This window comes from Arachis hypogaea, chromosome 6 (assembly GCF_003086295.3).
Source record: "Arachis hypogaea cultivar Tifrunner chromosome 6, arahy.Tifrunner.gnm2.J5K5, whole genome shotgun sequence".
In the NCBI taxonomy this organism is placed as follows: Eukaryota; Viridiplantae; Streptophyta; class Magnoliopsida; order Fabales; family Fabaceae; genus Arachis; species Arachis hypogaea.
The window spans coordinates 106,168,705-106,195,646 of NC_092041.1; the positions used below are offsets into that span (position 1 = coordinate 106,168,705).

The 26,942-nt window shown below is 33.0% G+C and overlaps 1 protein-coding gene and 3 long non-coding RNA genes across 4 annotated transcripts; 1 reads left to right on the plus strand and 3 right to left on the minus strand.

The window, feature by feature from the left end:
* Positions 1 to 2,029: 2,029 nt before the first annotated feature.
* LOC112697372 (uncharacterized) lies at positions 2,030 to 4,967 on the plus strand. The gene has a single exon (XM_025750512.3). The coding sequence runs from the start codon at positions 2,181 to 2,183 to the stop codon at positions 4,782 to 4,784; it is 2,604 nt and encodes an 867-aa protein (XP_025606297.1). The 5' UTR covers positions 2,030 to 2,180; the 3' UTR covers positions 4,785 to 4,967.
* A 173-nt stretch (positions 4,968 to 5,140) lies between these two features.
* On the minus strand, positions 5,141 to 6,545 carry LOC112697374 (uncharacterized). Its single transcript, XR_011862626.1, has 2 exons — positions 6,410 to 6,545; positions 5,141 to 6,320 (listed from the first exon to the last, which is right to left on the minus strand). It is a non-coding gene; the product is annotated as an uncharacterized lncRNA (long non-coding RNA).
* Positions 6,546 to 19,810: 13,265 nt separating this feature from the next.
* LOC140173378 (uncharacterized) lies at positions 19,811 to 20,418 on the minus strand. Its single transcript, XR_011862006.1, has 3 exons — positions 20,341 to 20,418; positions 20,135 to 20,253; positions 19,811 to 20,029 (listed from the first exon to the last, which is right to left on the minus strand). It is a non-coding gene; the product is annotated as an uncharacterized lncRNA (long non-coding RNA).
* A 4,574-nt stretch (positions 20,419 to 24,992) lies between these two features.
* On the minus strand, positions 24,993 to 25,514 carry LOC140173379 (uncharacterized). Its single transcript, XR_011862007.1, has 3 exons — positions 25,485 to 25,514; positions 25,337 to 25,414; positions 24,993 to 25,191 (listed from the first exon to the last, which is right to left on the minus strand). It is a non-coding gene; the product is annotated as an uncharacterized lncRNA (long non-coding RNA).
* Between the last annotated feature and the right edge of the window lie 1,428 nt (positions 25,515 to 26,942).

Genomic DNA, 26,942 nt, shown 5'->3' on the forward strand with positions numbered 1-26,942 from the left:
AAACGCCATCCACCTACACTTCCCTTTCTTTCCTCTACAGCCCACTCTACATCTAACCTTATCATTCTTGATATACCTAATATCCCTTCCATTCAACAGAGCATGCTCCCTAATAGCATCCTTAAACTGACCAAGTGACTTGAACTCCAATCCCACCTTAAACACATATTCCCTATTCATCTTAGCCTCATTGTATTTAGGATATCTTCTCTTCTTAATCATATCATCCGAATCTCCCTCAAAGCTATCAATATCTTCAGTTTCATAACCCTTGAAAATCTCTCCAACCTCAACATCATCCCTAACGGCGGCGTCATTCACAGCAGCATCAACACCACCAGTTTGAGCATTGTCATATTCATTTAAAGGGCCATCAAATCCCCCAAAAGCATTTCCAACTCCACCATCATTTCCATTTTCAACGTCAAACCCAAAATGATCCTCGTGTTCTCTATCGTCTGCACTGTCATCAAATCTATCCTCCTCACTAGACGCTTCTGATTCACATTCAACCTCTACTTCTACGAAACCACTCTCATTGTACTCAGCTTCAGTTGGCACATAGTCCTTATCATTCAAATATATCTCAACACCGTTACCTTCCCTACAGCCATCAACAACATACACCGAGTAATACTTAACAGTTTGCGACACTAATAACCTACCCATTCTCATGGCATCTCCATCACTTATCAACTCTCTGAGACCCGAGCTCAATTGACAGCCTGGTTCATAATACCAGATCCTGGCATTCTCTTTGTACCCTAACTTTTGCAACTCATTAACTATTTCTTGCAAACTCCATTCATCGAGCTCATAATGCATATCTTCCAACACCTTTCCCCCCAAATATTCTAGCCCATTTCCTAAATCATGAAACGTGCCACCATGGTGTATGTCTATGGTAAAATCCGAGTCTCCTATCCCTACAGGTATTAAAAACAAAAACATAATCCATTTAAAGTAACATCAGCACAGCCACAACAATCAACATTCAGGAATAAACAAAATTCATCATCCAATGCCATAGTAGCTCCATTCAATCACACAATTTGAAAAAAAGGTTTAGACTTTCATAAGTTGAAACCATCAGCATACATTACACTTTCACAAATCTCCCATTGAAAGTAAAATCCATTTAATAAAAATAGAAGTCGAATCCATTTAAAGCACCATCACAGCAACAACAGTCAAACAATGCCATATTTTTTTTGAAAAAAAATAACACAAATATCAACTTTTAACACTGAAAAAATTAGAATTTTTTCTTTGTCACTTACTTGCAGAGAGATGGAGCAGAGACGTGGTCGGTGTTGGGCCGACCGTGGAGAGCTCTCGACAACTGGGGAGACTTCGGGGAGGAATCAAGTGAGAGAACATAAGATGAGAAGACACCACATCCAACTCAAAACCTTAAGGTGTCAAGTTAATGGGTCTCTCATCTTTTAAACTCCTCACTCTTCCATGCTTTCTTAGATGTGGGACTAACTTCAACACTCCTCACACTTGCAACACTAACAGTCGGAGGCTCGGCAACGTGCGGCACGGTGACTCCAGGCGAGGGCCTTCACCGCGGCGGAAGAAAGACGCCTTGGCCGGACAAACCATGGAGAAGACCTCTGACAACAACAACGCACAAGGGCCCAGCGCAGAAAGAGGGCGACGGAGGGGACACCAACAACCGTCTGTTGCAGTCGATGGCAGACACACACGCCGTCGACGGAGGCAGGAGACAGAGAAGACAGGAGAAACTTAGGGTTTCTTTTTTTCTTAGGAATGAAATGTAAAGGGTTATTTGGGTATTAGGAAAAAATTCAGATTATTTCACCAAGCCTCTACAGCTAATTACCAAGAATATTCTTTTTTTTATGAAGAATATTTTATTATCTCAAACGGTACACTGATGGCAGGAACTTAGTTGAAAAAAAAAGTACAAAAATTCAATTAAAAAAAAGTATAAAAACCTAATTGAAAATTCGGTGAAATTATAAAACCTGCAGAGTAATTAAATCTTAATTTTTTCATATTTAGCCGGGTAAGAGAGAGAGTCTGTAGCAGACTTACAGTATAGGTTTGTACTAAGCTCTCCGCATCCGATCAGATCGTCCCCTCTCAGGCTCTCACTGTCACTTTCACTCTATTCCATTTGTCTCCACTTACGAACTGAACCGCTCCCCACCATGGCCAACCACCACCACCATCATCATCAACGACCGCATCGCCTCTCAGTTCCACCGCGCTCCACCTCCCCCACCACCTTCAGCTCCAGTCCCACACGCTACCCTTCGTTCCCATACACTTCTTCCTCATCGACCCCAACCGCAACCCCATCCAAAACCCGTCTCTCCACCATCCCCTCCTTCAAATCCTCATCCAAATCGAAATCGTCCCTCTCCTTCCTCTTCCTCCTCCTCCTCTCCCTTCGCTCCCTCTACTCCCTCCTCCCTTTTCTCCGCTCCTCCCCTTCCTTCTCCCTCTTCCCCTTCTCCTTCCTCCTCTCCCTCCTCTCCTTCCTCTTAACCCTCTCCTTCTCCCTCTTCTCGTCCCACTCTTCTCTCTTCTTCTCTTCTTCCAATTCCTTAGACCCTTTCAACCAACACAAACCGAAGCAGCCTCTTCTTGCGCTTTCTTCTTTAACACACTCTCAGCAGAGGCTTCTTGTCGCAAAATCAGTCCTTCTCGCTCTTGTTTTTCTCCTCCGCTTCCAGGCTCTCCGCTACTGCGGCACCGCCGCCACCATCCTCGCCGAGTTCACCGGGACCGTGGCAGCGCGGTTCTTTGCAGAGCGGAGGACTCAGAACTGGAACCGGTGGCGAAAATTGCGTGGCTTCGGAACTCTGATTTTGGGATTGTTTATGCTGGCTTTTGGTTGGGATAAAGAAGAGTGCTTCCCTCTGTCTAACAAATTGGGGAAGATGATTCTCCCGAGCGAAAGCTGTGTGGCGATTTGGCCAATGCTGCTTCCATTTGTGGCTGGGTTTATCGGTTGTTACGAAAGAATTTCGATGGATTGGGGAACGATTCGGCAGCTAGGTCAAAAACGGGTACGGCTAATTACTCTGTTTTTCACTACAATTGTGCTTCTTGTTCCTGCTCTAGTTAGTTTTTTCGTGTTTGAATCTGAAGAAGATAGTGTTTCCTTTGGGGATTTGGCTTGGCCTTTGGTTAATACTGTTGCGTTCGCTGTGATTTTGAGTGAGAATTACACCAATGATGAGAAGCTGGTGAGTTCTAAGGACACTCAGAGGGAGTATTTGGTCACTTTTGTGTGTATATTATTATTGCAGCTTTTCTATTTCCCCGAACTTTCGCTTTGGGGTTTGTTGCTTTGTGGTTTATTGCTGTACATTGCTGTTAGAGACTTAGATCCTTTTCGCCATGATGTTGCTGGATCTAGGGAGGAGTCCTCGGAGTTCTTGTCTGATATGATTATGAAGCCTATTAGGCATATTTTGAGCGAGAGGAAATCGCGGAAAATCGCCCTCTTTCTCTTGATCAACACTGGGTATATGGTTGTGGAATTTGTTGCAGGATTTATGAGTAATAGTCTTGGGCTGATATCGGATGCTTGTCACATGTTGTTTGATTGTGCTGCTTTGGCCATTGGGCTGTATGCTTCATATATATCTCGTTTACCTGCAAATAATTACTATTACTATGGCCGCGGAAGGTTTGAGGTTCTGTCGGGGTATGCAAATGCTGTTTTTCTTGTTCTTGTGGGAGCTTTGATAGTGGTGGAGTCTTTTGAGAGGATATTGGATCCTCAAGAAATATCAACGAGTAGTTTGTTAGTTGTGTCTATCGGAGGGCTTTTAGTCAATGTGATTGGCTTGATATTCTTTCATGAGGAACATCATCATGCCCATGGAGGGTCTGGATCATGCTCTCACTCTCACTCTCACTCTCACTCAGAGTTACATACTCATCACTCCCACCATTCCCATGGTAAGCAACATCATCACCATGCCATACATGGAAGCAATCAAGAGCAAACTAACGTTTCTGGTGGTTGCCAAGAAAATTCATGCCATGGTGATTCTGGTAATCACCATCACTGCAATCATCCAGTGAAGGGCGACTGTCATGCAGACAGTCATGGGATTCAGAGCATTCAGCATCATGAGAACACCAACTGCCATGAACATCAACACAAACATCATCATAATCCTGACCATCACCATGCTAACCACCATTGTCATGAAGCTTCAGTTGCTCACTGCTTGGATGTTATCGATGTTGCCAAATCTCATTGTGAAGGAGTGAACTCTACTGGACATTGCGATTCAGAGCTATGGGAATCGTATACTAAAGCAGAGGAGCAGCGAGAGCACAGCCATCACCATATTGATCACAATATGGAAGGCATATTCTTGCATGTTCTTGCAGACACAATGGGGAGTGTTGGCGTCGTTATATCTACCCTATTAATAAAGTACAAGGGATGGCTTGTTGCTGACCCCGCCTGCTCAATTTTCATTTCGGTTTTAATTGTATCCTCTGTAATACCTTTACTCAGAAATTCGGCCGAAATTTTGCTCCAGAGAGTTCCGAGAGCGCATGAGCTTGAACTCAAGGATGTGTTAACTGATATAGTGAAGATAAAAGGTGTTTCTGGCATTCAAAAGTTTCACGTATGGAGCTTAACAAACACAGATGTAGTTGGGACACTTCATCTACATGTGTCAACAGACAGTGACAAAGTGTCTGCAAAGTCTCAAGTTTCTCGTTTATTGCATAATGCTGGAATCAAGGATTTAACCTTGCAAGTTGAATGTGTTAGATAGTATTTATTTTACATTGAATGTGGTTTACATATTTTTGTGTAAATGTAACAAATTTGCAAGTGCTAGGCTAGTCAAACTGATATTTTAGGTTGTATAGTCTTATTTGTACGAAAAATGAGATTAAGCATCCAAAGGTTAAAGTTCTTAGCTCAAATGTAATCTATCATGGTTTCTCTTGGAAAATCGTCTGCGACTCTTAAGGCAGTTTACTTATTATTACTTTGGAAAAGTCTCATAAAATCAGTCCATAGCATCGGTTTTGTGTTCGCCACCAGGCTTGTTTTTGAAGCACTTCGTTAGGGTTTAGAGATGATCAAATCAAGTAATACAACTGTGAAATTACAAGTAGCCACCTATTTGGGGAAGTATTTTTCTCCGATCCCATTCCTTTATCGAACTATTGTCCGCCTATTTGTCTCAATTACACAAAGATATGCAATTAACAATACAAAAATATTCTTAACGTAGTTAATTAGACTACAACTAAAGACTTCAACTAATAGATCCATTTCCCTCAATCTCTATACATAAACAAAAATCTCTTGACAAAATTCCTATACATAAATGTTACGACCACCTTTCACGTTGGGCCACGACGCACATAAATGGTTCATTTAGGGACGTATACGCCCAAATCAGAACCATATCCCACAAAATAAGGCAGAATCAAACAGAGATTTTCTTCAAATCTCTCATCACCAAAGGCTATAAATACTAGAGGGCAACTTCCCTCCTCAGGTATCTTTTCTAACCCTAATCCTAGTATCTTAGACCTCAAATTGACTTGATTGTCGGAGTCCTTGCAAGGTACACTACTCCCATCCGGCTCTAAAGTGATGGTTGATTAGTAACTCTCAACTCCCTTTTATCACTGTTGGTAGTTCTAGACCAGGACAATAAACAACACATCTCTTTAATCTGCTGCTACTTCTCTTTCTCCACATATAGCTTAATAATAGAAGAACATCAAGCCAACTAGAAAACCAACGTGTAAGTAACCAATATCAACGAATAAATTGGTGTAATTTGTTATATTAAAGTTTCCTCATGTTGCTAGCAATAGTAATGGTACACTAGACTGGCAAGCGTTTTTCTTCTCTGCTAAAATAGCTTCTTATGGTATCAACGGTTTGAGAAAACACCTGATGAAAACATTGGCACATTTCTTCATAGGAAGCCAATGTTGCTTTCAGAAAACAAATGCTCCAAAGTACCAACTTCAAATACCCAAACCAGGGCATTATGATTATAGTGAGCAACACAGCCTCAAGAGCTCCCATAAGCACAGTGAAGCGTTTCGCAATCGAAACGAAGCTATGTTTACGTACCTCAAGATTGAATTCACCAATCAACATGATGGAATAAAGGGATAGCACCATAGAAGCTGCCCACATAATCTGGTAGTGTTCTTCGAATGGCGACACGTTCTTCGATTGGAATCGAACTTGGAGGTATCCACCTAATGTGGATATGACAAAGATTACAACGCCGTTCAATGGGGACGGGAAACTCACTCCTTGGTAAGAGCTTGCTTGACTGGAAAACACATAATGCATACGTTAAGTTCATAAAAAGTTGTGTTATTATAAAATGATGAACTTGAAGAACATAACAAAGGGACAAACCTTTCAACTGATTCTTGACTCCTTGGATGAATTTCACTATCTGGCATCATCTTTCCCTTTCTCTTGTTGAAAGCTGAAGAAATCTGCAATGATGAGGCAAAGTGAACTTATTATAGTTGAGAATCTTTATCTTTTCTCTCCGTGTGTGAATATGTATAGTTGCAAAGTGAACTTGGAGAAAACAGAATATGGATTCAAGTGAATGGTTAACCATACACTGATTAACGCAACTTACAAGTGTATATATATATGATCACATCTAACTATGGTTAACACAACTCTAATTACTAAACTGAGTAAGTTAATTTAACCAGCAACTTACAAGTATATATTATAGGAAAGGTTTCACCTGTTCCAATGTACTTTAGTCAGTTAATTTGACTTTGTTACAACACTTTTTTTCTTTTGACAGTAAAAAGCCCTACTTTTTTGTTAGATAACTTCGATTTTTTGTTGACATGTTAATGGGAAAACAAGTTGGAGAGATGGAGAAAAGAAAAGGCTTAAACATGATGCAGAGATTGAAATTATAAATAAATATATTTTTAATTTGATTTAATTGAATGCAAATGAGTGATAATAAAAAAGTCAGTTAACCAATTGTGTCATTTTAATTCTTTTCAGAGACTAATATCATCATTCACAAGCTCACTATACAAGACAAATAGCAACCTTTTCTCCAACGTTGATAATTTTCCTATTATGGTTATTAAGTCGGTTAACTTAACCAGCTTTCTAACTAACCAGTGTCAGAGTGGCACTCTCTCTAACTTTCTAAAACTGCCTTAACTAGTAACTAACCAACTTAACTAACCAAATCTGCCTTATCACTAACGAATTTCATTCCCTTTCTCTTGTTGAAAGTGAATTTTCAATGTCAAGTTATTATTTGTCAAACTTTGTATATACTTAACTCGTGGTGTGATTGGAAGTACCGCAATTATTTATTTATACGGTAGAAATGGAAATGTAGAAGGAAATTCCAAATGAGTAGTAAAGATATATAAAAAGTCAAAAGTTTAGGACATTTTGCGGCACGAAACTCTTCTAGTGGTTGGACCAAGTTTCCTTGGTACTTCCTTTTACTTGCTAACAGAATAAGGAGAGTGAAAAGATGGGGGATTCTTATTCTCCAATAACCAAATCTTGATCAGAATTCAATCATAGCTTTAAAAAAACTTTAAAAATAGAAAATAAACTACTACAATGACTTACTTTATTATAATAGTTAAATGTTAAGTGTGGAATTTTAAAAAACTATCATGACTAATTATGGCTTATTTTTGTAGCACATGTTATGTATGCATTAAGAGTGTGGCTTAGGTAAATTTACTTAGTAAATTATTTCTTAGGAGTTGGAATGATCTGAGCTGGCTATGTAGACTCTCTTGTTATGTGCGGTTGAAATAAAACATTTATTATTCTTTAATAATAGTTAAAGTTATTATATATTTATTATATTTAAAATTATATAATTATTTTAATAATAATTAATAAATATTAAATAAAATAATTTTATATTATTTAAGCTGAATTTTTATTGTCTTTTAAAATTTTTTTATTTGGATAATTCCTATATTTTATTGTCTCTATTTTTTTATTTTATATATATGCGCGTGCATATATGCGTGATAAATAAAAATCTTTATAATTTATTTAGTCAATATATTAGAATTATATTTTTCTTTTATGAACTTGTGGGTATAAATTCTATTTTAATAATTTTTAAATTTTTTCAAGATTTTATCTTGTAATAGGTAAATAATTTGATGATTTGATTAATAAGTATCATATTTATAAATATTTTTAAAAGCTAAAAACTTTTATTAAATAACTAAAATTTAAGTTTTAATATATTTATTAAAGAGTAAAATTTTAAATCCGTCTCTAAAAAATTTCTAGTTGAAAAATTTAATTCTTAATTAATAAATTTTAATCGCCTATCCAATCAATCCATAACCTTTTATTTTGTTAGATATATTAATTTTTACATCAAATTTTGATTAAAAAAGTTAAATTATATAGTTAGTCCTTATACTTTTAGTGAAATTATAAATTGGTCTCTATATTTTAAAAAGTTTTAATTTAATCTCTAAAGAGAATTAAAATTTGCAATTTAGTCTCCGTCGTTCAAAAAGTGTTTGATTTAATAGAATATTCTCAACATATTCTTTATTTTAAACATGTAAGCTGCACATGTTTGACAATAAGACCAATTTACAATTTTAGTGAAAGTATGGGAACCGACCGTATAATTTAACCATTTAAAAATGACCAAAAATTTTTTAGGCTGTCTGAATCCATCCCACCCCTCTCCAACTCTTTCCCTCTCACAGTCTCACTTTTTCACTTTTCAAAATGGCACCCCAACTCCAATGCTCTCATGTTTGGGATTGAAATTGTTCTCTTATATTTATCAGTGTTCAGTATTGGGATTGGAAGAGAAGAAAAAGTCGCCGGATGAGAGAGGCGAGATGGAGGAAGGAGACGAGACCTGACTCGTAAGCACAAATACGGTGGATCTTGCGCGGCGACGGTGAACTGAGGTGAGAGACATAGAGCACTAGGGTTGGGTGTCATTTTAAAAAGTGAGAAAGTGAGAGTGAGAGAATTGGAGAGAGTGGGGTGGTTCATATATTCTAGAGAGTTTTTTGTCATTTTCAAATTGTTAAATTATACAGTCAATTCCTATACTTTCACTAAAATTGTAAATTGGTCCCTATTGTCAAAAACGTGTAGCTTACATGTTTAAAATAACGAATATGCTGAGAATATTCTATTAAATCAAACATTTTTTTGAACGGCGGAACTAAATTATAAAATTTAATTCTCTTTAGGAACTTAATAATAAAATTTTAAAGTGTAGAGATCAACTGTATAATTTAATTTTAAAAAAATTAAAAAATTAATTTATATTATTATTATTATTATTAAATAAAGACAACTATTTCTAAAAAAATTTAAAATTTTTATATTAATTCTTTTATATAAATGAACAATTTGATACGAAGACTGATTTGATTAACGAAATAAAAATTAAGACTGATTTGGTAAATAGATTTTTTTTAAGAATGAACGTGTTTAACTAAGTTTTTATAGACTATTTTAGAGTATCACTCATTTATTAGATAAAAAGAATTAACAAATATTTTATTAGACTTTAAATTATTATTATTATTATTATTATTATTATAGAAAAATCTTTGGCCTTCCCAAAACTTTTTTTTAAGCTCTACCACTGTCTACGATCTTTTAAACAACAGTGTTTATAGAACATTTTCAGATATCAATATCACGTACAAATTACAAACAGAAAGACAAGTGGCAAAAACAAAACAAAAAAGATTTAGCAAAAATTTATATTATATAAAGTTGTGGAAGAGCAGAAAATATTATGACCTGTCAACGAATAATTTCTTTCAAATTGTATGCAGGTTTTGGGTATAATGAGTGTAAATTATACTATTCATGTGTACATACATATGTATAGAAATTGATATAATATAAACAATTTGGTATATTAGTTAACTATTGGCAAAAACTTATTCGCTCTCTAAATTTTCTCATTTGTATACTCAAGTTTATAAAACAAATTTGCTTTAACAAGTCTTTGTGAATACAAGTTCGCATGTTATTTACTTGAATGGCTTTTCCCACTCGCTTTGGGTTTGAGAAAAATATCTCTTCTACTACAAAATGGACATAATAATCACGTAGCATAATTCTGGAAGCATTTTTGTGTGTGGTATGAGATTGATTGCTTTCACATTTCAATAGACAAGTTGTGTTGTTTGTTTTGACTAAGTTGCTAAGCTTAAACTTATAAAGCAAGTTAGAAATCTTATCTAATCTATTCCGTTTTGCCATGACTGGTTTCTTAACGCGGAAATGCAGGGAAAAGAAAAATAACTTGTGCCGAAATTTTTTTTACTTGACAAGAAAGAAATCAGGAAGCAGTATCTCTTTAAAACAAGGCTTTAACTATTTCTAGACATATGAATTCTAATATGAATTCTAAGAATGTATAGTTTATGTTTACCGCGGCTATAGTAATTATGTAAGTATTATTAAAATTAAAATTATATTTTTTTATATTTTGATAACATTTTTTGAAATAATATTTTTTAAAAAGCGTTGTTAAATAATAAAAAATATTATTTTAATTTTAATAATATTTTTTAAAATATTATAGTCACGGTAACATAGTCATACTAAAATATTTGGTTGCACCGTCACCAGATTTGCCTCTCAATGTTAAGAGACTGATGAATTCTAAGAACCAGATGGTGATGAGATTATTCACATGAGGGGTCTCATCCTAAACTAAGAAAAAGGGCTCTAAGCAATCACAAATTACATTCCAAAAGTCAAACTTCCAATGCAAGCTAAGCATGAAGAAACACAAGACCTCACAACATATGGAAAATCTCATACCAAAAGACGCTAGAAAAGAAAAGGGAGGATCTAGTGCAACATTTCACCCAATTACTCTATGATTATCCCACACCAAGCAACGAAAGTTCGCCATTCCTTCCTTAGTTTTGAGTTTTCGATCAAATCACCACTTTCTTAGTCCACTGATTCTCTAGACGAAGAACATCTATTTGGTGTGAAATCCCCAAAAATAAATTAAAAAAAATGGAAAGCATCCCATGTCATATTTAAGATTTAGAGTAAAAAAAAAGTTCGTCAGATTTTCATGGGATTAGATGAATATTTTTTAAGAGTATCATCTCTCAATCTGACGGACCAATGACTAATTCGTTATAGATCTGAATTGTATTTAAAGATTATCCGTTAACTAATAAATTATTGTATATTTAAGACAAAATTCGAACTCTAACATTTTTTTAAGCACACAAGTAAACTCACTATTCGATAAATTCAAGTTAAGTTGATTGGATTAGGTGCAGTAATGAAACTAACCCCTATTAATGGTTGATGTTTTAGTAACTGGGGTAACTATTGTGTTATTATAAAGAGTGGAATTGGTGTTGAAGTTTAATTGTAATTGAAGCACAGGAGAACATATAGTAATAATACTAAATCTATTAGCATATATATATATATGAACAGAAATTAGCATTGTGCATTGCTTCACGTTCTGATCAAACCACTGAAATCCTTATCCATTCATTAGATTATTTTTTAAAATTTTCAATTGATGAGCCGTGGAATTTATCTTATTTAACAACATTTTACAACATTTGGTTGTACACTAACTACTATTGATTTTAGAAAGTACGATTGAAATTCAAGGGCAATTGAAATAGACAACAATATAAAGTAAAAACATCATAAAACAAAAGCATTGCGGCGCACCTAAAACTAGAGGTGTACATAGGACGGGTCACACTGGATTTGACTTAACTCAGATTCGACCTGAAATATAGATTGGGTCTAATTTTTAGATCTTAATTCGATCCTAGACCCGATGAAACCTATGCACTTTCGGATTGGGTGAAAATCGGATAAAAATCGGGTGAAATCGAGTCTTTAACATATAAAAATCACTTAATCTCCAACCATTATTTCACAATTCACATAATAAAATTCACTTAAAAAAATATAACAAGAACCAACCATTCTCTAAAATTAAAGCATAACCATAATCAATACTAATATTGTCTAATAACACCAAATATTTAAATCAATACAAATAACACAATATTATGCATTAGTCTAAAGTCTTATGCATTTTAAACATAAAACATTAACTTATAATCTTATAATGACTAATAACACAAAATATTAAGGTTTACAATATTTAAATTCCATATAAGAATAGCCATCATCCATTACTAATAACACAAAATATTAATTGAGTATGATGACCGGGCTACCGGGTCGAGTTCGGGTGACCAAGCTATGGCCCAAACCCGACCCAAAATAATGACCAGGTCTATTTTTGAGACCCTTCTCCGACCCTAAATCCAATGAAATTACACTAAATTAGCCCCTAAAATATTCGAAACTGGACTGGACCTTCGGCCCGAATCGGACCATGTACACCCCTACCTAAAACCAACCAAAATCACTACAAATCTAATCATTAAAGTGCTCAAACCTTCCTGTATTCATTCAAGGATTATTTAAATGTAAACACTAACAAAGCTATAAAAAAAAATAAATGCCTAGCTAAGTCTTAAGTACAATTATTTGAAAACATGGTAAAATTATATATAGCATGGAAACCAAACAAGACATCATCAAATATAAAAGAATCCAAATGGAAACTAAACTAAACTTATGAGATGTGATAAGAATTTAATTTTAAAGTATTATACGTTCATCTAATTACAATGCTATTTTTCAACAAGAACTAATGTTAAGTCTTAGAATACTAATACAATGCTCGGAGCTCCAATTATATAAAACATAAAAACCAATAATAATTAACTTACATCTAATTATGTAATATTATATCAATAAAAATAATTATTTTTTATGAGAATATTAATATAATGCTTAGAGCTAAAATCATATAAAGCATAAAAACTAATAATAACATCTAGAGTAATAAAATAACTTAAATAAATATTCTTTTGGTGGTTGTTCTCTTGTTAGAGTACAGAAAACCTAATATGACATCTATTAATGCAATCTTCAAACATTTCCATGTCATCCCCATAAAGCATTTTGCATGATGCAAAACATTTTTTCAAGTAGTAGCAGTTCTGATGACATGTGTTCAATAATTCGTTTGATCTTTTTAGATAGAGTTCATTGCATTTTTTGATACAAGCACTTACATCAAATTGTTGGTGGCGTTTAGGAATAGCATCATGGAATAACTCTGCAATAATAACGGTAGAACAAATAACCACTACAATCATCAACATTGCTAGTGCATTTGTCGCACTATTCCTAGCCATAGGTTCTTTTTCTTTTTCTCTCTTGCAATGACAAGTTTACACTAAACCAAGTTTTATACAAGTATAAAATATTTTATCAATATTAATTATTATATGTAATATAATTTGGGAATGAATGTCTCATCCCTATACTAGAAGTTGTAACTTGTTATCTATATCCAAAAAAAAAATCATTGTTGACAAGAGTGTTTTGTTTTAAAATATATAATTTGTTCTCTTCGGCTTGATTGCCTTTTCAATACAATGAATTTAATAAAGCCGTCATTATTATTATCTAATAATGCTATTAGATCTTATATGAAAACTTATGTGTATTGGACATTAAACAGTTAAATATGAAATATAGATTACATATATACAAAGAAGTAAAAGGTAAATGTCTAAAAAAATAATCAAAATTTAAAGAAGTGAATTTTAAAATGGCTTTAAAGCTTTCGTAATACTAAAAAAATTTAGTTAAAATTAAAGTTATATTTTTTTACTATTTAACAACACATTTTAATTCGATGACATTTTATTTAACTATGTTTTTTAAGTATTGCAAAAGTTTTATAATCACTATAACCAAAGCGGTCTATAGAATGTACTAAAAAAATATAGCAAGGATAAAATTGAGAAGATAGATACAAATTCTTATTTTAAATTGCTAAATACAAAAGTCGCGAGAGTCAATCTCCTGGATTGAGCCCTTTAGCTTGGTTTGGGTCTGGTTTTAATATTTGGACCAGGATATGAATATATATATATTGTGTGTATATGTATGCGTGTATGTATGTGATAGAATAAAAATCTTTATAATTTATTTGGTCAACATATTATAATTATATTTTTTATGAATTTGTGGGTTTAAATTCTATTTCAATAATTTTTATTTTTTTTAGATTTTATCTTGTAATAGGTAAATAACTTTGATGATTTGATTAATAAGTATCATATTTATAAATATTTTTAAAAATAAAGAATTTTTTTAAATAACTAAAAATTAAGTTTTAATATATTTATTAAAGAGTAAAATGTCAAATTCGTCTCTAAAAAATTTAATTCTTAATTAATAAATTTTAATCACCTATTCAATCAATTCATAACCTTTTATTTTGTTAGACATATTAATTTTCACATTAAATTTTAATAAAAAAAATAAATTAATCTATAGTATTATTTAATAAAGACATAATCATCTCTAAAAAAATTTAAAATTTTTATATCAATTCTTCCATATAAATGAACAATTTAATATAAAGACTGATTTGATAAATATTTTTTTTGAGAATTAACGTATTTGACTAAGCTTTTATAGACTATTTTAGGGTATCACTCATTTATTAGATAAAAAAATTAACAAATATTTTTATTAGACTTTAATTTAATTTTATTATTATATATTTTGTATAAAAAAATTTGGCTTCCCCAAAACTTTTTTTCAGGCTCTACCACTGTCTACAATCTTTTAAACAACAATGTTTATAGAACATTTTTAAACATCAATATCACATACAATGTACAAACAGAATGACAAGTAGAAAAAACAAAACAAAAAAGATTTAGCAAAAAGGTATATTATATAAAGTTGTGAAAGAGTACAAAATAAAATATTATGACCTGTCAACGAATAATTTCTTTTAAATTGTATACATATATTCTATTGATTCCTCATACTTTCCCTTTATGTATACATACATATGCATAGAAAATTAGAAATTGATATGATATAAACAATTCGATATATTAGTTAACTATTGACAAAAACTTATTCACTTTCTAAAACTTTTCATTTAAATACTCATAGTTATGGTATTATAGTCATACTAAAATACTTAGTTGTACCACCGCCACATTAGCCTCCCAATGTTAAGAGACTGATGAATTTTAAGAACCAGATAGTGATCAGATTATTCAAATGAGGGCTCTCATCCTAAACTAAGAAAAAGGACTCTAAGCAATCACAAATTACATTCCAAAAGTCAAACTTCCAGTGCAAGCTAAGCATGAAGAAACACAAGACCTCATCACAATATATCGAAAATCTCATACCAAAAGACGCTAGAAAAGAAGAGGGATCTAGTGCAACATTTCACCCAATTACTCTACGATCGAATATCCCACACCAAGCAACGAAAGTTCGCCATTTCTTCCTTGGTTTTGAGTTTTCGATCAAATCACCACTTTCTTAGTACTGATTCCCTAGACGAAGAACATCGATTTGGTGTGAAATCCTAAAAATAAATTAAAAAAATATATATTTACTCATTTTAGGTCTTAAAATTTTTTGAATCAGACAGTTTATCTTCAACTAAAATTAATTATTCAATTGATCTCTAACAATTAACTCTATTAGTCATTTAGGTCTTTTGTTGTATTAACTCTAACAAAGAATAAAATGATCTCTCAGAATTCTAACAGGGAATAAAATAGTCCGTGACTCTCTCTATTCGAAAATGACACTGTTCTCCCTAATTTTCATTATATCTCATATAATCCTAACATTCATAATCTCCTTCTTCACCTTCACAGTCTTCTTCTCCATCTTCTCCTTCTTCCTCTTCATCTCCAAAATCAAGTCATGGTGTAACTGTCACGCCTATCACACCTACCTCAATATATCATGAACCACACACTTTTAAATTTCTATGACGGTCCGCACTTCACCCACCAAAAGCATCCACCTCCACGTCCTCGATAGCAGCATCATCTCCAACTCCGACAACATCCACCACATCCTCAAGATCAAGTTCTACAACTATCCAAGGACACGCCTTTCTCCAATCCCCGACAAGCAATATAGATTGTTGGATATTAGGACATCACAAAAAGATTCTCCTTCAACAGCATATGAAAACTCTCATTTGAAATGGACTCCGAGTGCTTCATTCCTTCCTTTTCGGAGCCCTAGCTTCGACTTCGCATCCAATATATCAGTACAATGAGCAATGTCGCCATTACCGCTCATATAAAAACCGAAGCGATTATTACTGAAAATTGATTTGGAGAATTAAGAAGATGAAGGAAGCGATCGGAGTAGTGGACAATGCGGCCACGGAGATGATAGAACGAAGGAGGAGGGAGATGGCGACGACGACGGGTCTTATCAAATCGAACTTGGTGTCTATATTCATGGGATCCATTGAAGATGACAAGTACTTGAGAGACATAGTCATTAATTTTTTTAGTATGAATTGGTTGAGAACAAGTTGAGGATTTTTCTTCTTGTAAACATTGAAGTTGCAGAATGTGCACATATAACTTGAAGTTGTAGTGTTAAACTGTTAGAGTTATACGAGATATGATGGAAATTGGAAAAGAACAGTGTCGTTTCTGAACAGAAGGCCGGGTCAGGGACCATTTTGTCCCCTATTAGAGTTATTAGGGATTATTTTGTCTTCCATTAGAGTTGACGGAGTAAAGAATTTAAGTGATTGACGGGATTAATTGTTAGGAACTAACCAAATAATTAATTTTAGTTTGGGACTAAAGTGTCTAATTCAAAATTCTTTAAGGACCAAAATAGATAAATACTAAAAAAAACAAAAAGCATCCCATGTCGTATCTAGTATTTAAAGTAAAAAAAAAAAAAGTCAACAGATTTTCATGGGATTAGATATTTTTTTAACGGTATTATCTTCCAATTCGAGAAACCAATCATTTTTCAATTTGAACTAATGACTAATTTATTGTGGATCTGAATTGTATTTAAAGATTTGTCACTAGTCAATAAATTGTTGTATATTTAAAATGAAATTTGAATTTTAATACTTTTAAGCAGATAAATAAACTGATTATTCAATAAATCCAAGTTAGGTTGATTGGATTAGGCGTAGTAATGAAATTATCCCCTATTAATGGTTGATGTTTTAGTAACTCTGGTAACTATTGTGTTATCATAAAGAGTGGAATTAGTGTTGAAGTTTAATTGTAATTGAATCACAGGAGAACATACAGTAATAATACGAAATCTATTAATATATTATATATGACCAGAAATTAGCATTGTGCATTGCTTCACGTTCTGATCAAACCACTGAAAGCTGTCCATTCGTTAGATTATTTTTTGAAATTTTCAATTGATGAGCTATAATAAAGAGTGGCGGTGGAATTTATCTTATTTAACAATATTATTTTATAAAAATGTAATTTTTGTCTAAAACATCATTTTTTTATTTTTAACTACACTTTTTAAATGTATTTAAATTGATGTTTTTCTTGTGGTGGTAACACTAACTACTATTAATTTTCAGAAAAAAGTACGATTGAAATTCAAGGGCAATTGAAGTAGACAACAATATAAAGTAAAAACATCATAAAACAAAAGCGTTGAGGTGCACCTAAAACCAACGGAAATCACTACAAATCTAATGATTAAAGTGCTCAAACCTTCCAGTATTCATTCAAGGATTATTTAAATGTAAACACTAACAAAGCTATAAAAAATAAATGCCTAGCTAAGTCTTAAGTACAATTATTTGAAAATATGGTAAAATTATATATAGCATGGAAACCAAACATAAAAAATATAAAATGAAAACTAAACTAGACTTATAAAATATAATAAGAATTTAATTTTAATGCATACGTGCATTCAATTACAATGCTACTTTTCAGTAAAAAACTAATGTTAGGTCTTGGAACACTAATACATTTCTTGGAGCTCCAATCATATAAAGCATAAAAACTAATAATAACATCTAGAGTATTAAAATAACTTAAATATTCTTTTGGTAGCTAGTTGTTCTCTTGTTAGAGTACAGAAAACCTAATATGACATCTATTAATGCAATCTTCAAACATTTCCTTGTCATCCTGATAAAGCGTTTTGCATGTTACAAAACATTCTTTCAAGTAGTAGCAGTTATGATGACATGTGTTCAATAAGTTTTTTGATCTTTTTAGATAGAGTTCATTGCATTTTTTCATACAAACACTTACATCAAATTGTTGGTGGCGTTTAGGAATAGCATCATGGAATAACTCTGCAATAATAACGGTAGAACAAATAACCACTACAATCATCAACATTGCTAGTGCATTTGTCGCACTATTCCTAGCCATAGGTCCTTTTTCTCTTTCTGTCTTGCAATGACAAGTTTACACTAAACCAAGTTTTATACAAGTATAAAATATTTTATTAATATTAATTATTATATGTTATTTTGGGAATGAAAATATTCTTCGTTTATTTCATGTCTCCTCTCTTTACTAGAAGTTGTAACTTATTATCTATATAAAAAAATTTCATTGTTGACAAGTGTGTTTTGTTTTAGAATAATTTGTTCTCTTCGGCTTGATTGCCTTTTCAATCCAATGAATTTAATAAAGCCGTCATTATTATTATGTAATAATGCTATTAGATCTTATGTGAAAACTTATGTGATGTATTATTGGACATTAAACAGTTAAATATAAAATATAGATTATATACATAGAAGTGAAAAGGTAGATATCTAGTGGCGGAACTTAAAAGAAATATTTAGAGAGACAAAAAATTTTAATAAAAAAATTATATAATAATATTTATATTAAAATAAAAATTATAAATATAATTACATATGGTTAAGATTAACTAAAAAAAATAAATTTTATTTTCGTTAAAAAAATTTGTTTAAATTAATAAATCAATTTGATTTTAAATAAAAAATTTAATTTAAAAAAAATACTTTTTACATGAAAAAAAAAGTATTTGTCCATAAAAACCTATTTTTATTTAAAAAACATTTTTTTAAATCTAAAAACTAATTTTTTCTTTCAAAAAACTAATTTTTTATTTAAATTATACAAAAACGATTACGACTTTAAATTATTTTGTAACGTTTTAAAAAATTAATTTTATTTTTAATAATATTTATTTTTCAAAAGTCTCAATACTCACAACTAGAAAATGGATTAATACATACAGATTTACAGACGGATTTAGTCTTTATTACAGATGAATTTTTGGTTACCGACGAAATTACTGACGGATTTTGTCATTCTGTAAAAGTCCCGTCAAAAATTATTTACCGACGAATTTTTTTTCCGTCGAAAAATTACAGACAGATTTTTACCAGTTACCGACGAATTTTTTCTCTGCAAATTCTGCATCCATTTTTTTGAAAGCGATGAACTTTCTAACGGATTTTTCGTCTGTAATTACAGATGGATTTTTCGTCTGTAACTACAGACAAATTTTCTGACAGATTTTCTGTCTGTAATTTGAACTTTGGAAAATCATCTACACTCTGATTACAGACAAAAAATCCGTCTGTAAATCCGTCAGTAAGGTAAAATAATTTTTTTTAATTTTTCTATTACAAAAATAAACCTGTTTTCATACAAAATAAATATAAATTTAATAAATACAATTTTTTTTTATCTATTTTGTATTTGAATATTTATAATATTTCAAAAAATAAACAAATTCATCGTATTATCAAATTAAAAGAAAAGTACTATAAACAAACAAATTAATATAATTCAAAACATAAACAAAGTGTATTAATACATCAACTATAATATTAAGTAACAACCATACATCAAAGTGTGTTGATACATCAACTATAATTCATCACAAACAAATATTTAATTAAAAGAGTATGTAGTCAAATCTTATAGAATAAAAAATCTCTTGGCGTGTATATTTGCCAAGCCAAGCCAAGCTAAACAGATCATGCTGGAATTGCTTGGTTCTTCCTCTAAATGAGACAGTAGCATCGGTGGTAGTGTTGGCATTGGTCAATAAGCAACTTGATGATTTGTTTGAGGCATACACAGTGGCCTGAAATAATTATTTTTGAAAAATAATTATTCATTATTGCTCTAATTCAATTAGAGGGAAAAAAATAATGCAGAGTTGTAATTTTGTTTTCATGTATTTTGGTACCGTGACAGAGTTGCCAAAATCAATTTGGGAAACGTTTCCGTTTGTAAGACTCTCTTCCATTGACTTCAAAACCCTGTGAAGTTCTTTGAGGTGACCCCATTTTGGTTGAGCTTTGTTGCCTACATACAATAATTAATTAATTACTCAAGGATCATTTATGGAAAAATATTAGAAATAGAAATTTTTCTTGATCAATGTAATTTTACCATATTCATCAAGAGGAGCATCATAATCGTATGAAGTGGCAATGTATGGTCCACCAGCGGTTCTATCAAAGTTAGTCCCACCATGATATTGACCAAAAATAAATATACACATTTAGCATGAATTTAACTAAAACAATTTATATATATATATATATATATATATATATATATATATATATATATAATTTTATGATTAATATAATAATTTACCATGTCATAGTTTTGGAATGTACCTCCAGTCTGGAAATCAAGGTAGCGTTTTCCTACATGAGACATTCCTAACAGAATAAGCACTTGCTCTTGCAATCTCAGATGCTTCCTGCAGTCACTTCAACGGTTACTAAAAGTTATTGAAATGGAAGATTTTATTTGAAGTTAAAAATGAATGCCACAGCATCCAAACAATTTCTATAAAACAAACCTTTAATAAAGAAGCCCCCAATTAAATGCTCCCATGTTCATGCAATCTTTTGCTAAATAAAGAAGTCCCAAAGCAAGCCCATATTGTGCTGTCATACATTGTGATGAAATCTCTAAAGCTTGTCGAAATTGTTTAACTCCCTTTCATGTAGAAAAACCAAAGACAATTTCACAGATAGTTATAGAATATAAACCATTGGATGTGGTTGAACAGCTTCCAGAAATTCATGAAAGGATTTGCAAGAAAATAGAATTCATTATTATCGAAGAGTACCTTCCTAAATGAACCAAGTGTCAACGAGATATTTTCGCTTTCAACCAAAGCAAAGACCATCTTATCATCCAACTCGATGGCACGGCCATAAGACTGATGGAGAATTCAAAAGTAAGTTGGTGGTTGAGGAATTAATCATCCAGAAGATTTAAGAGGAACCCAAACAAAAGGTACCTTTATGGCTGCAGTATACCTGCACAGTCGCTGATAAGCAAGGCCCAAAGCCTGAAAAAGTTTTAGATACTAAAAAAGTCTTGTATTTTGCAGCCAAAATATTTTTCACAATGACAAAGTTCAAATCCAGTGATGCTTTAGCATGTAGAAAACCACCCATTTCAGTCACAATCTCTTTTATCTTAAGCTGCGCGTTCACATACATCAAACAAACAAATTTAGAGCATAAATAAGAGCAGAGAGAATGATAAGACATTGGATAAAATAATTCCTTTTGTGAATAAACAGAGTTAAATAAGGAAAAGAAATTATCTGAATAATGAATGAAGCAAGAGACAAGGAGTCCTGGTGGTGGAATGCGAGTATACAAGAAAAGATAAAGATAAAAAGGGAATGCTTAAAGAGTGGTATTTATGCCACAATGTAGATAATTCGAAAAAATATAAGACGGCTAAGAAAGAGACAAAAGTGGCTGTAAGTGAAGCAAAAACAAGAGCATATGAGGGTCTCTACCAGTCTTTGGGCACGAAAGAAGGAGAAAAAGGTATATGTAGAATCGCAAAGAGTCGGGAAAGAAGAACGAGAGATTTGGATCAGGTTAAGTGCATAAAGGATAAGGATGGAGAGGTGTTGGCTCAAGAGGAGAAGATTAATGAAAGGTGGAAGAGTTACTTCTACGAGTTATTTAATGAGAGACAGAAGACTCTTCCGAGCCTTGGTCGATTATGCACAAGGAAAGAAGATCAAAACTTTGACTACTATCGAAGGATTCAAGACTTCGAGGTAAAAGAGGCTTTAAAGCAGATGAAAAATGGCAAGACAGTAGGACCTGATAATATCCCGATTGAGGTTTGGAAAGGTCTTGGAGAAAAAGGCATCAACTGGTTAACCAAGCTTTTTAATGAGATTTTAAGGTCAAAGAAGATGCCTGATGAGTGGAAAAAGAGTACCTTGGTACCTATCTACAAGAATAAGGGGGATATACAAAGTTGCGGAAACTATAGAGGGATTAAGCTTATGAGTTATACTATGAAGTTATGGGAAAGGGTGATAGAACGGAGGTTGAGAAAAGAGACACAAGTAACAGAGAATCAATTTGGATTTATGCCAGGAAGATCTACCACTGAAGCGATATACCTATTCAGAAGGATGATGGAGAGGTATCGTAGTAGTAAAAGGGACCTACATATGGTATTTATTGATTTGGAAAAAGCGTATGATAGGGTACCAAGGGAGGTCTTATGGAAGGTTTTAGAAAAGAGGAGAGTAAGGATCGCATATATTCGGACAATTAAAAACATGTATGATGGGGCCACAACTAGTGTGAAGACTCAAGGTGGTTTGACGGAAGAATTCCCTATTGGTATAGGATTACACCAGGGATCATCCTTAAGCCCATACCTTTTCACATTAGTCCTGGAAGTACTCACAGAGCACATCCAAGAGCCTATGCCATGGTGCATGCTTTTTGCCGATGATATCGTCCTTATGGGAGAGTCAAGGGAAGACCTAAATAAGAATTTGGAGTTATGGAGAGAAGCTTTAGAAATGTATGATCTGCGCATAAGCCGTAGCAAGACGGAATATATGGAATGTAAGTTCAGTCTGAGAAGGGAAAACCCTAATATAGAGGTGAAGATTGGAGAAAACATCCTAGAAAAAGTTAAAAGTTTTAAGTATCTTGGGTGCATCATACAGGATAATGGAGAGATTGAACAGGATGTAAATCATAGGATCCAAGTAGGTTGGTCAAAATGGCGGAGTGCATCTGGTTTTATATGCGACAAAAAAGTGCCTTTAAAACTTAAAGGTAAATTCTATCGCACCGCTATAAGACCGGCTATGCTGTATGGTACGGAGTGTTGGGCGGCTAAAGGGGAGCACGAACATAAGCTGAATGTGGCAGAGATGAAGGTGTTGAGATGGATGAGTGGTCATACGCGATTGGATAAAATAAGGAATGAAGATATAAGGGAGAGAGTTGGAGTAGCACCCATTGTGGAAAAGATGGTTGAATCGCGTCTCAGGTGGTTTGGACATGTGAGAAGAAGACCGATAGAACATCCAGTCAGGAGGGTGGATGAGATGGAAGATGGACAAAGGGCGAAAGGCAGAGGAAGACCTAAGAAGACCATCCATGAGGTGGTCAAACGAGATCTACATGTAAACGGTTTCTCTGTAGACATGATACATGACAGAGCACAATGGCATCATTTGATTCTTGTAGCCGACCCCACTTAGTGGGACAAGGCTTTGTTGTTGTTGTTGTTGTTTTGTAATGAATGAAGCAGCAAATAAAACTAAAAGAAACCAAATTGCAAGGATGATGAACACGCTACAGCACAACAGATCCACACTTAACCATACCAACCATTTTTCTACTGTGTAATAAAAAAGAAAATCAAAAGGTAAATAGGTATTCCCAAACAGATATAATTGTTCCCCGGAAATAAGAGAAATGAATAAAATGCATACTACAACAACCACCAAATAGCAGTGAAAAGGATGATGTCCAGAATCATAACTACCTGTGAATGCCCAACTATGAATAGCTTTGAATTTGTTACTAAATATATGTAATTGATCATTTCTGCCATATCATACAGGGCTAATTCCTGCCAGCTCCAATCCCAGAATTTCTATCAAGGGACCAAAGTTGAATCAATCACATGATGCACTGTACAAACTCTGGCTCTAACAATTCCAATAAAAATAATATACACTGAAAATGACAGTGAAATGAAAATATAAGTATTATGACAATTTAGAATATTTTCTCAAGATCAGTGATCATCAACAATGCTGTAGAACTCAATTTGGTGCTGAATATAAGTAGCTTCAGCACTAAGAACAATTTAATAATTCTTATTTCAAACATATCAAAGTAAATAGAAAAGGCTTGATAGTATTCGGCACAAACCCTTTTACTATTAAATAATTGAATGATAAAACCTACTAAAGTGTGACCTTATTCATATCAATTGCAAATGTTTTTCCCCGATTCAAATTCAGAATAAATGAATATTTGGTTCTTAGTTTTGACTCATAATTATTTATCATTGAACTTTATGCACTGATATTATTTTCAGTTTAATCACACACGCCATCAGCATCTTTATAGGTCAAAGAAGAGCCACACACCTTATTCTTCACTAAATAAGACCTATGACCATGGCTCCAGCGTGTTCCACGCACATTTCCTACCCATACAACAAAACCTTGATCTGCAAGGATGAAGCTCAATGATTGTTCAGGAGTATTTAAAAACCATGCATCACCTGCCTGATCACGTCAAATAGCATCAACATATCAAAATGAAGATTCAATCAGATTGTTTAAAACTTCAAAAGGGAACTTCACTAAAGCCTGAACAAGTAAACTTGTAAGATTAATCTATATATATAGTACCAGTTGGTGGGAGAATATTGGAAGAAGATGATAAAAGGGCAAAGCATGCCTGAAGCAATCAAAGAGATTCTTATTGTTGAGGATCCACAAATATCATCATCAGATTCATCAAAAACCAAGGATAATTTCATTAGGGACTTTGATATAAAGCCTAATGTCATATTATATCACTCCCACAAGCAGAAGCAAAAGCACAATTTGATTATTGTACTACATGAATTAGAAAGGAAGTAAAGAGACAAGCATAAAGGTTCATGAATCCTTCTGTTCATGAATCCTTCTATTTTCAATCAAGCAAATTCTAAAATCAAAGAAAGAAACAGTATCCTTCTTACAGAAGTAAAATAGTATCATGTCTCAATTTGACATTCAGAGCTTAATCAGAACAAAAAAGAGAAAGGAAAAGGAAAGCAAAGAGAACAAGGAAAGGGGATGCAATGAGAAAAGTGAATGGAATTGACTATCGACTAACGAATTACCTGCATGCGTGAACAATAAGTGAGGAGAACATCCCAACTGATCCATCGCCAATGCCTAGCCTTTTCTGTTCTAGTGCAGCCACTTCGACTTTGTTCCTGAATATTTGATAGAATAATAATAAACACCCTGTATTGATTCTAGTAACCGCACAAAATTATTTTTTTAGTTAAAACTTAATTCATCCATCCTAAATTCCTAATTATACTTTCTTTGTAAGAGCGAGTTTGTTTTTTTTTAGACCTGACAAGAAAGAAAGCAAGTATTAAGTATACTATGCACATTCTCTTCATGTCTCAGCTTTCTCTTCAATTTATCAACCTGTCAAGTTTGAAAACATTAATTTACTCTATGTACTGAAAATTTATTTCACTAATAAATTATCACATACATCTTGTATCAAAGCCATTTTCCTTTCTTGATTCGATCGACGCCCATTTTTCTGTGCAGCCATTGCTTTGCTCCCTCTACTTTACATTAAACAATTGAGCCACAAAAGTAGAGTATGATAAACCTAACTAAAACCTAAGGTCCCCTGCATTACAAATTATAAAAATCAAAAGCTGAAAAATATATATAGGACTACTAAATTTCAACATCATCAACAACCACCTTATATTATTTTTCTGTTACATAACTCCTCAATCCAATTGAGAAACAAAAAGAATCAGTAAAGGAAAGAAATATAAATCAATTGAAGAAAAAAGAGTCTCTAAAATCCAAAGCATGCAATTTTTCACAGAATTGCGTGAACTGAATCAGAAGAATTGCACTAACCTTAACTCATAGATCCATGTCTTAAAAGTACCATTTTTTCTCCTAATTACTTGATATAAATAGAACCAAACTTTATAGTTCCTATCCTAAATTATCAGCTAGCCACTCAGCACATCATGCTCATATATATTTCATTCAGAAACCACTTTGGAAATATAATGAAGAAGAAAATTAAAGTATGCTGCCAAGTTGATGAGAGAAAATAGAATAATAATTCCACTTTATTTATAACACATGCATGATAAAAGATATTATATGCAGAAAATTAATGAACATGATTCATTATTTCTAATGGTGGAATCACTTATTAGTACCATCAATAACATACATTTTACAAAGTAAGATCAGTTTGTCTACAGAAGTGAGTAATCAATAGGAGATGGAGACAGAATGTGACAAGGGTTGAACCAGAAGCCTATACACTTCATAGCATCTCAATTGGCCCAAAAAACTCAATAGCTTATGGTAGTTTCATAAACTACTAACAGTTAAACATATGATTGATCTTCAGTAAGCTTTACTTCTTTTAATTTCTTGTCTGGAGATGTCTCACCAACACTTTATTCATTTTTTTTATCTATTTTTCCACTAATCATAAATGTTACAACACTAAACGAACCTTAACATTGAGCAAAATCCCTCAAAAAAAATGTTGAACATAACAATAACAACACAATAAGAAAACTCATCAGAAGAAACACCAAGAACAAAAACAAAAAATAAAAACTAAAAAAAATAGGAAAAAAATCTTAAATCTTACCTCAGAAATAAAGAGAAAATGGCGTATGGATGAGGTGTGGGAGGAGGGGCACAATGTGATTGTCGACGACAGCAAGGGACGCAAAGTTATGGCAACCGCAACACCAACTCAATGATGGAGGAACATGCCACACCTCGGTTCGTGGCTCTTCAGATCTACTTCCAATGGAGGAGTGAAGGAACGGTCATGACTCGTGAATGAAAGTGAGGAGGAAGGGCAGTGGCAGAAACATAACAGCGACACCGAGAGAGAAGGAGAGCACTCGAACAGAGGAAAAGGCCAACGAGCTTCCAAACAACAGCGAGGGAGCTT

Excerpts from the sequence above, each read along its gene's own strand:
- LOC112697372 (XM_025750512.3), top strand. The coding sequence starts at position 2,181 with ATGGCCAACCACCACCACCATCATCATCAACGACCGCATCGCCTCTCA.